Consider the following 13,795-nt stretch of genomic DNA (forward strand, 5'->3'; position numbering starts at 1 on the left):
TAAAAAATATTGACAAAGACAAATAATATTTAATATATTCTCAATTTGACAACAGATGTCAAGAACAAAAGCTTGACAATAAATAGTATGCATGCGTGTGCGCGTCAAATACATGGTATGTAGTGTGTGTAATGTTTTCTTTATCGATTTAATGTATCTTTTATGCATTATTTAAAAAAAATATTAGCGTTGTGCACTTCTTCTCTATATTCTCTATAAGTGTGGAAACTTTCATACTCCTCCGTCCGCGCAATTTTCGTAAAAAGGGATACAAAGTTTTTGCTTCACCTATTAATATATAGATATAATGGACCGGTAATAAGACTAATAACTTGAAATCTAAATTACGAAATGTGTTCGCGCTCCTGAACTTAACAAAAAATAATTACGCGTGTTGTGTTGAAAGGCGCCAAGTGTCGATCTGCGTTGTCGATAAGGTTGTGTTTTAGACTATTGCAGCGTGGCGTTCACGGTAATCGTAATTTACTGGCAAATCGAAAGCAAGGCGTGGCAGGGCTATACTGGTCCGGCGCCGGCGGCACGGTATCCTTGTGGCAGCGTTAAGGTGATCTAGTTGCTAGACAGTCGACTTTGCGAGTACTGTGTAGAATGCGGACGGGCCCTGTCTGAGTGAATTGCGTACTAGGAAGTCGGTAGAAGCAGGTTTTTACTTTCGATTAACAAAACACATTTCTCGATATGGTTCGATACTTAATGATGTGATATCGAAATTTTTAAAGGTTTCAAATTATAATTAATGTGTTACAGGTGAGGTTTTTTTAGAATAAGAATTTTTTAACAGTTGTACTAGTCTACTGATTCTAATCTAGATATTTATTCTAGAAAACTATTTTTACTAAAGATCCGTCTTTATGACTATTTTATGATTTTTGAACAAAGTTTTTTTTTCTTAAGCTTCACAATTTGGTACGACAATATTAAGTACAGTAGAATAGGTATGTATGTATAATATATTATTAAAACTCGCATTTATTTATTGTCAATAATTCTAAATTTATTTACAGTTCAGTTTCCGTCACTGACGCTTTCTCGGCCCGAAAACTTTAAGGCCGTTCCCTTAATAAGTTAGGAAAAACAATATATTTTATGCACACGTGTCCATCAACCCACAATATCACAGCAAACAACATTTATGAAATTCTTTCCAAGTGGCGGGTGCGTGGTTCGCGGTCGACCCCTCGATGACGCGACGAATTGCTAATTGATGCATGCTTTTTAAGGTGTTTCGGCCTATACAAATCGCCGAGGTAACATTATAAATTAGTTTTACGCTTTGTGGAAAGAATAGGAGTAGCCGTCAGGTGCTCTATTTAGACTGAACTTGCCAGGAGGAAAGAAACGCGCGGGGGGCGGTGTTGTTGGTTCGTAGTATTGCGAGCGCGTTTCAGGAGCCGAGTATTCTTGTTGAGTTTGAAGACCACTATATTGAGCTTGTTGTACACCGGTATAAATATTGGTAGATTGGTACTGAGGTTGAGATTGATACCGGGGCTGGGGTTCAGGCTGGTATTGAGGTTGTGGTTGGTATTGCGGCTGAGGCTGGGCTTGATATTGTGGCTGAGCTTGGTACTGTTGTTGAGGCTGATATCTCGGTTGTGGAGCTGCGTAGTTCTCTTGTTCGTATAGCTCAGGATAGTACTGTCCGTCGTCTTCATTGGGCTTGCCGCCGTAGTTGCGGGGCTGTGCTTGCGAGACGTATTGTTGTGGCGCACTATATTGTGGTGCTTTGTAATCTGGAGAGTTGTATCGAGGATCAGGCGTGTAGCCAGGAGTAGGAGCGGCAGCTTGAGGCGCAGTCGGAATGTGATCGCCAACGGCTTGGAATCCATTTTTGCCGGCGATGTAGTTCACTGTCTTCCTCTGGCCACTCGGATCGATATATGAGTAGCTGCCTTTCCTGTTGCCCTCAGCGTCGGTTTCTTCCTTAAAGTTGATGCCGTCTTCTTGTTGGTAAGCGGCGCCAAACGCGCCATTTCCGCTCAGGTATCGTGCTTCTTGCACTATAGCCGCCGTTTTAGGATCGCCTGCGTATTTGGGGACACGTCTGGCCCCTTCGTGTTGCTGGCACGACACGGCCACTATGACAAAGGCGGACACAATAAGCCTGTACATTTTGAACGGTCAAAATGTGCACTGCTCGCGTGAAAGTAACAAAGTATGTAGTTGCGGGCGGGTGAACTTATTATATACGAGCCGCTGAGGCCTTGACGTGTATTGGAAGGGCCCGTGGGTTCGACCGCGAATATTTTACGTTAATAGACCGCAACGGATGCAGACCAGGGAAGTGGAATTAAAATGAGGAATCCATGTGTCGTCTGTTGAATCAAGTTCGGTAGCCTTACTTAAATGTCATCGAGTCGGTGGACCCAATTAAATTTAAATAGAACAAGACATATTCTCGATTATTACTCTTTTTAATCGTTTTCCACTATTTATTATATTTTGAAGTCGTCGTGGCCTAACGGATAAGACGTTCGGTGCATTCATGTTGAGCGATGCACCGGTGTTCGAATCCCGCAGGTGGGTACCAATTTTTCTAATGAAATACGTACTCAACAAATGTTCACGATTGATTTCCACGGTGAAGGAATAACATCGTGTAATAAAAATGAAACCCGCAAAATTATAATTTGCGTAATTACTGGTGGTAGGACCTGTTGTGAGTCCGCACGGGTAGGTACCACCACCTTGCCTATTTCTGCCGTGAAGCAGTAATGTGTTTCGGTTTGAAGGGTGGGGCAGCCGTTGTAACTATAATTGAGACCTTAGAACTTATATCTCAAGGTGGGTGGCGCATTTACGTTGTAGATGTCTATGGGCTCCAGTAACCACTTAACACCAGGTGGGCTGTGAGCTCGTCCACTCATCTAAGCAATAAAAAAAATATATATCGGAATTGAAGTCGGTCTATGATTTCTGATAAGAAAGCAATATTACTTGATAAACTATTTACTGTATTGATCTGCATTACCCCAATTGTATAACCAAGTAACAATTCCTATAAAATCGCGCTGCTTGATTTGATCAAATCATAGTTCATATATTTTTTTGCAAAACCTTGCGTAAGACACGGGTCACTCTATGTCAGTCATTGGGCCAGGAATTACCGCAGTTGTGAATTCTTTTGTTCTGTAAAAAATGTTAATTTAAATCGCTGAGATCTAAGTCATGACTGCTTCTCACCGACTATTTACGTAATGGAGGTCTAGTGGCGAGAAATTCTTTATTAGTCTTTGTTAAGTGTTCAGTTACGGGGTCATAGTGTATGAAATTTTGATTTACATGTTTAATAGGCGATGATTTATTGCTTAACGACACATTGGCGTCTGTCATAGTTATTTGTGTACGTTTGCCTAATATTGCATCATATTTGGGAAGTTGCATGAATGACTACTTTCTCACGAAAATTGTACTATAAGGATTTAAATAAATTCTAAATATCTAAATTAGTAATAGTACACCGCAACATACCTGCTGTATCTTTATCTTTTCCAGAATTTCTGTTAATTGAACGGTTGTCTGGAAGAAATCGCTTTTAGCGATAGGACTGCCTATTGTACAAACGTATCTGCTTGTTGTCTGTTTTCTAATGTTAATTATGTTTTGGTGTGCAATAAAGTATGTTCTCTGTCTCTCTCTAAATTCTATAAGAACATATAATTAATTTTTCACGATAATCATCAGTCTGGCCTTTGCGACTCTTAATTTAGAACCCCAGTATCCACTTTTACTTTTTGTTTTTTTAATTGCATTGATAAATATCAGAACGTGAACCTTGAAACATTACGTGGAAGTCTCAATTATACGTGGACTGTCTTAGAATGCACCGTACCACTTGTAGTTGCGCAAATTTCTAAATTTAGTGGACTCTATTTTTATTACACGTTAATATTCTTTCACTGTGGAAGTTTATGAACACGTGCCAGGCATGTATTCCTTTAAAATAATAGAACCCTATGGCATTTGGTCGTTAACATTATCGCTTGATGCGAATAAGCCCGGCTTCGTGGCCTTTAGATCATGATGGCTTCAGGCGTATTGTAAGTCTATTAGTACCGCGAAGCAATCATTAGTTTCGGTTCGAACGATAATAAAAATAACTGGCTTTATTACTTGTTTTTGCGTTATAAATTAATAAAGAACTATTTTCTGTTCGTCATAAAATAATCATATTTGGCACAAGAGAATGGGAGCAATGTTAAATAGTTTCAAAAGGTGCTGCACAATTTTATCTATTTCTATATCTTTAAAATAGCCTTGTACGTATGACGCAAGTCGCAATGAAAAATACGAATTCCTTTGGAATACTGAAATGTATGAAATATTTTTTAGTATTGATTTACAATGATTATAACATTTAGGTTAATTACTTCCGCTTATATGAATTAGTGATTATGAACATAGTGCTATCTAAGCTTCAGACTTTATCGCGTCAACCTAGAATTTGTTAACGACCAACTTTGAAAGCGACCCAGAGATTTATTTCTTGATTCTCGTTTTATTAGCCCCCGAAATAGGAAAATTTAACTAAACTGGTTTTGTAATTGATACCTGTTACAATTATTTAACGTGTTTTGTGTTAAACGATGTTTTTTTGGCATTCAAGAAACTCGTAGTTTCTTATTTATGAACATAAAAAGCCGTCTGTGCTGCATAATTTAATATGGTATCATTTTAATAACTCAATACTTTGGAAATTATTTAAAAATTTAAGGGCCTCAAAGGATAGTACCATAGTTTAACGGCCGTCTGGTGTGGCGGTAAATGACATGGTCACTACACAAGGGGGTCGCGGGTTCGAATCCAGCCTAGGGAAGATATTTGTATGATAAATATAAATGTATTTTCCAGGGTTATGGATGTATATTAAATATATGTATGTGTATAATAAAAATCTTACATTTATTTCCGTTATCTGGTACCTGTAACACAAGTTCTTTACGAACTTATCACGGGACCAGTTAACGTGGCGTGATTGTTAGTAAATATTTAATATTTATATTTATTTAATATTTATTGAATGAAGAAAGCCAAAAATAGAATCAAAATTGAAGTTAAGTAAGCATAATATGAAATATATATTTACAAAGGAATGTTCAATTATTCTGTGCACCGACGCATTTGACCTACCATTTTTGTAACGGCTTAAAATAATGTAGCGGCCTCGACCGTGAAATTCTTACCGGATAATGTACATTACTTTAAAAGAAATGTGGATTACGCAACGACAGCTGCTCGACTGAGTTTAGGTCATAACAATGAGATTATTTTTTTTATTGGAAAAAAAAGAACAATCAATTTAAAGTTTTGATATAATAGTGCCTTCGAACGACACAGCCGGCTTTACTTGGCAAGGCATCAAACTCTCAATCATGTTTCGCTGCTGCTGTGTTGCTCAAAAGGCCAAATAATTACACCGACAGACACAAAACTAATTAATGAATTAAATTATTTAACTAAGTGAACGTGTGGGGTAATTGATAAATAATTTAGCCGGAGGTATGCATTGTATAATGACCATTTCACCCTTCAAAGTATTACACATGACTGCATCGTGGCACAAATTAATATAATATATTATTTTTTATTGCTTAGATGGGTGGACGAGCTCACAGCCCGCCTGGTGTTAAGCGGTTACTGGAGCCCATAGACATCTACAACGTAAATGCGCCACCCACCTTGGGACATAAGTTCTAAGATCTCAGTATAGTTACAACGGCTGCCTCACCCTTCAAACCGTAACGCATTATTGCTTCACGGCAGAAATAGGCAGGGCGGTGGTACCTACCCGCGCGGACTCACAAGAGGCCCTACCACCAGTAAAATACGGTGGCGATGCCTATTCGCGAAGCTTTGTTATACCACCTTATTGCCAGTATTCAATAAATAGTTATGTAAAATAATAAACCAGAGTAGATATAAAAACAGTAATATACACAATAAAGTAAAGAACATAATAGCTTTTAGTACTATTCTCAGCTCATTTTAATTATTTCATAATATACTCATAATTAAGTTAGAAAATTTAGATACAACTGGCGTACAATTTCTAACATGTAAGTCTATATGTCAACATTACCGACCTTGGTTTCATATATTAATTTACTCGCAAGCCGTGCTCCAGTTATGTAACTAGTCCAATGTGAGGTTACATAGTGTTTGTATTCAAATAACTTGAATTCACAGTATGGGTCCAGTTCAACTATGTTCACATAACATCACTATTCGAGCGTGTTTTCAAGATCTTAAGCTCTATATTTTCTTTTAAACGTTAGAAATCAATTGCTCTATTGGATATACAAAATGTTTACTTAGGTTTATGATTTTTTTTATGAAATTAAAAGAAAATATTGCCCTTGTAGGCAGACGACCACACGGTCCACCTGATGGTGAATGGTTATCGTCGTCCATGGACTTCAGCAATACCAGGAGCAGAGCCAACCGAAAACCGAATTTACTGCATGCTTTGTCTCAATAGCACACCACAATTACAAAGTTTAATAAATTTAACTATTTTCATCGCCTTATCAGTCTAGACTCTAGAGGTTAGTGATTCACTACTGTGCCTGAATGCGGGTTTGAATACCGGTCAAAGCTATTTTTCTTTTTTTCGTTCTTGTATTTAAACTTTAAAACAACTTTTAAACTTTAAAACAATAGAAATAAATGCTTAAATTTTGGGTAGGTACAAACAAATATGCTTTGTGAAAACTCAGTTTGCATGTTTTATATTCAGTGCTCTGTAAGTGCGATATAAATTGCTCGCATTTATATCGAATATTCCGCAAAAGGTCACTGGTCGTTCGTGATCAAGGTCTCTTATAAACCCAAACGAGTTAAAATGCCTGATTATGATACGTAGGTATTCGTACGATCCCTTAAAGAACATTTCTATGGCCCCCCTATTATTTTATTCTGAATTTCCATATACGGTTACAATAATAATAGCGTATTCTTCTTATTCAAATGTTTAAGATGTAGATGGTCTCTTATGAACATGAAGGTTATTTTAGAATAGTATTTATTGTATAAATACGATTTTTCAACAAGGGTTTTCTTTGTTTTAGTTTTAATTTCATTATTTTATCTATGGTTCATAATTGCCGTTGATTGGGTCTAGATTATTTTTTCAACTTATTTAACTGATGGAATATTTGAATTGTAGTTTTTTTGTAGATATAGATTAGGAAGACAATAAATATCTTTTGTCTATATTGGTATTTAGTTTTACCAGCCTACACTGTTTACTATTTTGAAAAACAATAATGAATAAAATAATAAGATACGAAAATTAATAAATTTATGATGTTAGTAATCATTTTACTTTATTGATAAGATTGAAAGTCGTCGCGGCCTAAAGGATAAGACGTCCGGTGCATTCGTAGGTAGCAATGCAACGGTGTTTGGATTCCGTATGCGGGTACCAATTTTTCTAATGAAATACGTATTTAAAAATATTCACGTTTGACTTCCACGGTGAAAGAATAACATAATAAAAATCAAATCCGCAAATTTATAATTTGCGTAATTACTGGTGGTAGGACCTCTTGTGAGTCCGGACGTGTAGGTAACACCAGGTAACACAACCCCGCCTATTTCTGCCGTGAAGCATTAATGCGTTTCGGTTTGAAGGGTGGGGCAGCCGTTGTAACTAATTATACTGAGACTTTAGGGTCTCAAGGTGGGTGGCGCATTTACGTTGTAGATGTTTGTGGGCTTCAGTGACTACTTAGCACCAGGCTGGCTGTGAGCTCGTCCACTCATTTAAGCAATAAAAAAATATCAAAATAACTTGATATTAGGCGCGATCTTTTAGACTGTGGGCTGCGGAAAGAGAACCAGTTCTGGCCGTACAGTTCCGCGATGTGTGATTTTATTGTAAAATTCAACCATCAAATGAATTGCTCTAACATAAATTCACTATTAATAAAATTGTATCGTAAAAGATTGCATTAGACTGTTGGACGAGTTCTTGAACTGCATGATATGTAAGTGGTTACCCAAGGCCGTAGAGAACGTGCGTGACGCCACGTGCCCTGATCCATAAGAATGGTGGATCCTTGCCCACCCTTCGAACCGGAATCCATTCTGCTTCCTAGCAGAAATAGACGGCTGTGTAACGTGTTCTTAGGCAGTGGCTAACCTAACAAAACCTACGGCTGCCTGTGGAACTCTTTTTAAATAACGCTTCGTTTTCTAAATCAAACATAAATATTGATTGTACTCAATTAAATACTAATATAAACTATTAAAAAAAAGACAAGATTAATTATTAAAAATTAAATTACGTAACGAATTAAGCACGTATATTATCTCGAAATTTCTTATTATTTATTTGAGCTTCGAACATGAATTTTGATCAAACACACGATAGCAAAAGGTTCAGTCATCTGTAAACTATAGCCTTTATATCTGATATTTTTGTTATAATATTATCTTCCATAAAGACAGTTTCTGATTTAAAATTATTGCCTCTATATGCTAATCTCAGTTGTAACATCTAGTGAGCTCTATTAATCTTTTTTTTTTTTTTGCTTAGATCGGTGGACGAGCTCAGAGCCCACCTGGTGTTCAGTGGTTACTGGAGCCCATAGACATCTACAATGTAAATGCGCCACCCACCTTGAGATATAAGTTCTAAGGTCTCAGTATAGTTACAACGACTACCCCACCCTTCAAACCGAAACGCATTACTGCTTGTCGGTAGAAATAGGCAGGGTGGTAGTGCGGACTTACAAGAGGTCCTACCACCAGTGAATATATCAAGCTATATCACAGGCATGCATAACGCAAAGGAAAACTTAAGAAAAGCGCTCATATATGCAGTAAAGGTGCTTTCTATAGATATGTACATATGTGTGTATTTTATGAAGCAATTTTCTCTGTAATTATGTCAGCTAGATTTCGTAAAATATGAATAGTTTCAGTTTTATTTGCGATACGATTTTCATGTTCTCGTATAGTTTAAAATAATAAAATTGCATAAAAATTACGTACAAAAACGTAACGAAGATTACCGAAGACCTTTCCGAAAAATTGCGATCTCCGCCATCACGTTTTTCATTTCACCTTTTATAGTTATGCAACGAACTCACGAAAAAAGCTCGTGAAAGCTCGCAATAACTGTAACTCGGCAAGAAAGTAGGATGGAGGAAATAGCTTATGTACGTATGTACGTACGCAACATTGTATACAAACTACAATTTGGACTTTAGTGTAAGTGCCGAAAAGAAAGTGTAATGTCAAAATCGACTTAGGGGTTTTATATTTAAAGATAAAAAGGTTTGTTGTCCTGAAGATAAAATGAAATAACTAATGCAAAGCTTCTTTGAAGTACAAAATATTTTTCTTCTTATAATAATTATTGATTTTCCATAATACTTATATGTGTTCGCGACGGACATAAATAAATGCAGTTAAATAGATATTGTTCACGACGGACATAGATAGTTTTAAAAGTAGATAGAAAATATAGTTATAGGTTGGCTGTAAAATAATAGAAAAATGTCCGTAACAAATAAATGAATAGTATGTTAAAATAAGTTGAAGAATAAATAGTTATAATAGGGAAATGTCCGTAAATAGTTAAATAGAGATATGTTCGCCAAGAACAGCGAAAATAAATAGACATCCAAATAAACGGATATGTTGTGAAATAATAAATGTGAATAGAGATAGTTAAAAATAGGAAAATAGATATAAGTAAATTTGTAAATATTTGTTTGAAAATAAAGATTGGCCCTCGTGGTCTTTGATTTGGCGTGGGAACGCAGGAGCGAGTCACAATACGGGCAACTAATAGAGCGACTAGGCAAAACAATAGGCGAGCGAGGCGGCCGAGAGAACAATAGACGCCCACCGTGCTCGGACTCATAATAGCGCTGGCCGAGTGCGTGTGGGCGACCATAAATAAGGGGCCTACCTCGCCGCAAATTCAGTTCGAGACAGCGAGCCGACGAGTCAAGACCTCTCCGGAAGAAGAGGAGAGCGCCAACCGAACAAGAAAAGACTCGCTCCTACGCCCTGCGCCGGTCAAGCCACGAGGACCGTGTGAACGCCATACTTGAAGCCTTCGTTATTTTCCTCGAACCAATCCCAGCACCCGTTCCGCGACAGCCACTGCGGCAATACTCGAGCCACCACGTTTCAACGAGTAAGAAGTCTAAAAATCACACGTGGTGGCCGAAACCTGAGCGGTGGCCGTCCGGAATATTGGTCCTTCGAGAGCCGGATTCATTTGAGGAAAACCGAAGAAAATTGAAGATTGAAGATTGAAGAAATGGTGCTCACACGGTCCGAGAAGATGAGGTCGTCACGCCTTGACCGGCCCGGCAACGAAGCTGTCTCGGGCTCAACTTCACAAGACGCACAGCAACGAGCTGTGTCGGCCGCGCCGCGTTCGGGAGTGACGCAGGGACCGCCACCGATGGCGGCAACCTCCTCCCAGTCAACCGCGCCGCGTTCGGGAGTGACGCAGGGACCGCCACCGACGGCGGCACCCTCCTCCCAAGTGGAAAAGTGTCCGGGAGTGCCGCGGGGCTCACAAGCGATGCCCCCCTCCCGCCAAATATTGCCTACGCAATACTCGCCGGCGTCGCCAACGGGACCGAACAGCGGGGTCTGTCGTCGAGTGGTCAGACCTCCCAGCACCGCGACACCGGCAACAACTTCAGGCGACGCAGCAACGGAGAGCGTCGTATCCGCGAGCCAGAACAAGAAGGAGTCAGCGCTCGCGGCCAATCAAATAGTACACGGGTCCCACATCACGGACGCCGCTGCCAAAATCTCGACGACAGAAGAAGGCTCCACACTCCGCGACGGGATGGCGCCACCAGTACGAGGATCTTCGAGAAAGTCGAGTCAACAGTCACAACGGCTGTTGCTTATGGCGCGCCTCAAAGAAGAGCATCTCCGCGCCAAGGAAGAACAAGCCCGACTCCAAGCAGAGCTCGCCGCCGCCCGCATCTCAACATTAGAAGCCGAAGCGCTCGTTGAAGAGGAGGAAGATGCGCGCACAACACTCACGGAGGACGAGAACGAGCAATCACAGCGCATCGATACATGGCTCAGTCAACAACGATCGATCGCGCTACACGGAGTCGAAGAAAGAGTAATGCAGCCAACACATGGATCACCAGCCACCATCGAGCAACCGCAACTGGAACTCCCCGCACCAATAGAACAGCTGAAGCTACCGGCCCCTGCCGCGGCACCGATTGCCGTACCTGTCGCACCGAAGAGCGACATCGCCGAACTAGCAGCTGCCATCGCGACGGCCGCCCGCCAAGCCAGGCCCGGACCATCGCATCGGTACTACGGGGAGCTTCCAGTGTACAGTGGATCGCACCAAGAATGGCTCTCCTTCAAGGTCGCCTACGCCGAATCAGCGGACAGCTACAGCGCCGCAGAGAACACTGCGAGACTTCGGCGTACGTTGAGAGGAAGAGCAAGAGAAGCGGTCGAAAACTTGTTGCTGCATTACACCGAGCCCGCCGAGATCATGCGGACTCTAGAATCGCGCTTCGGACGTCCAGAAGCAATCGCCGCAACGGAGCTGGAACGACTGCGCGCGCTGCCACGCTGCACGGACACACCGAGGGACATCTGCGTATTCGCGAATAAGGTGAACAACGTCGTCGCCGCTCTGAGGGCCCTCGACCGCGTACATTATATGTACAACCCGGAGCTCACTAACATCACATCGGAGAAGCTGCCGTCCACTCTACGCCACCGCTGGTTCGAATTCTCAGCGACTCAACCGGCGGGAGAACCGGACCTCGTCAAGCTGTCGCGCTTCTTACAGCGCGAGGCGGACCTGTGCAGCCCATACGCACAGCCGGAGCCAGAGACGAGAGTGGAGAACACCAGCGGTCGGCGGAAGATGGTGAACATGCCCCAGAGGACGCACACCACGCAAGCGAAGGAAGAGAGGAAATGCGTAGCATGTCAGAAGCCGGGGCACATCCCACAAGATTGTCCCGAATTCAAGAGAGCAGCCGTCAGCGAGCGCTGGGATACGGCGAAGCGCGAAAATTTGTGTTTCCGGTGCCTACGGTTCCGGTCCCGGGGACACGTATGTAAAAAGAAGAAGTGCGGTGTCGACAGCTGTGAACGCACGCACCACGAGCTGTTGCATAAGAAGTCAGCATGGCAGAAACCAGCAGAGAAGGAAGAGGCGGTCACCTCGACGTGGGCCGCAAGCAGTGCGACAGCCTACCTGAAGATGGCGCCGATCACTGTCATCGGACCGGCGGGAGAGGCAGATACGTGGGCCCTGCTGGACGACGGGTCAACGATCTCGCTGATTGACGAAGACTTCGCGAGACGAGTGGGCGCCAAAGGACCGATCGAACCCCTCTTCATCACTGCCATCGGAGACAACAAGATAGACGCAACACGCTCACGACGCGTCCCGCTGAAGCTATGCGGACGCACGGGGGAACCGCAAGACCTGAACCTACGGACAGTCAACGGCTTAAAATTAACACCACAGCGACTGAACATCGAAGTCCTCGCGTCGTGCCATCACCTCACCGACCTCCGCCATCACTTCAAAACGAGCTACGCCTCGCCGAAGATCCTGATCGGCCAAGACAACTGGCACCTGCTGGTGACGGAGGAGATGCGGACGGGACGACGCGATCAACCAGTGGCGTCTCGTACTCCGCTCGGGTGGGTCGTGCACGGAGCACACCCGGGAAGCAAGAGACAGCGCGTCAACTTCGTGGCACACGCGACGACGGCCGACGCGAACATGGACGAAGCCCTCAGGCACTACTTCGCGATCGAGGGACTCACCGTCGCCGCCAAGACACCGAAGAATGACCCAGACGAGCGCGCGCTGAAGATCCTGCGAGAGACCACTCAACAGCAACCCGACGGCCGCTACGAGACCGCACTGCTGTGGCGTGAGGAGGGCCTGAAGATGCCCAACAATTTCGAAGCCGCGCTGAATCGCCTGACGTCCGTAGAGAAGAAACTGGAGAAGGATCCAAATTTGAAAGAGCGCTACAAGCAACAAATGGATGCACTGGTAGCGAAAGGATACGCCGAAGTAACTCCGTCGACGGGTACGAAGAAGCGAACCCGGTACTTGCCGCACTTCGGCGTAACACATCCGACGAAGCAGAAGAAGCCTCGCATCGTGCACGACGCCGCTGCGAAAACTAGAGGGAAGAAGCCCAAACAACTTCCTGCTCACCGACCCGGACCTGCTGCGGTCGCTGCCCGGAGCGATGATGTGCTTCAGGCAGCACGCCGTCGCCGTCTCCACGGACATCGCGGAGATGTTATTACAGATAGACGTCCGAAGCGAGGACCGCAACGCGCTCCGGTACTTGTGGAGGGAGGACCCTTCACAAGAGCCTATAGAATACCGGATGAGGTCCATCATCTTCGGCACGACAAGCTCACCTGCAACCGCCATTTGCGTGAAGAACCGACTGCAGTACCCGGACGCCGCCGACCTCAAGCTCCACACGTACGTGGACACGAGCAAGTACGCCCACGACGCCGCGTTGTACTGGCGCGTGGAGACGCCCGACAGGGAGATGAGGACCTCCCTAGCCAAAGCCCGAGTCGCAACCGTAAAGCCGACATCGATACTGCGTCTCGAGCTACAAGCCGCCGTGATGAGCAGCCGCATGGCCGCGGCCGTCACGGAAAAACATTATAGAAAACCAGACGCGAGAGTGTTCTGGACAGACAGCGCCACCGTATTGACCTGGCTACGAACGGGGTCGAGGTCGTATCGACCGTTCGTCGCTCACCGCAT

The 13,795-nt window shown here is 43.1% G+C and overlaps 2 protein-coding genes across 2 annotated transcripts; one reads left to right on the plus strand and one right to left on the minus strand.

Annotated features, from left to right (window-relative positions):
• Positions 1 to 989: 989 nt before the first annotated feature.
• Cpr100A (Cuticular protein 100A) lies at positions 990 to 2,184 on the minus strand. The gene has a single exon (XM_028179031.2). The coding sequence runs from the start codon at positions 2,131 to 2,133 to the stop codon at positions 1,288 to 1,290; it is 846 nt and encodes a 281-aa protein (XP_028034832.1). The 5' UTR covers positions 2,134 to 2,184; the 3' UTR covers positions 990 to 1,287.
• Positions 2,185 to 9,444: 7,260 nt separating this feature from the next.
• Positions 9,445 to 13,786, plus strand: LOC149501009 (uncharacterized). The gene has a single exon (XM_089734560.1). The coding sequence runs from the start codon at positions 10,301 to 10,303 to the stop codon at positions 13,694 to 13,696; it is 3,396 nt and encodes a 1,131-aa protein (XP_089590686.1). The 5' UTR covers positions 9,445 to 10,300; the 3' UTR covers positions 13,697 to 13,786.
• Positions 13,787 to 13,795: the final 9 nt, after the last annotated feature.

Source organism: Bombyx mandarina, chromosome 18 (genome assembly GCF_030267445.1).
Source record: "Bombyx mandarina strain Sakado chromosome 18, ASM3026744v2".
NCBI classification, from domain to species: domain Eukaryota; kingdom Metazoa; phylum Arthropoda; class Insecta; order Lepidoptera; family Bombycidae; genus Bombyx; species Bombyx mandarina.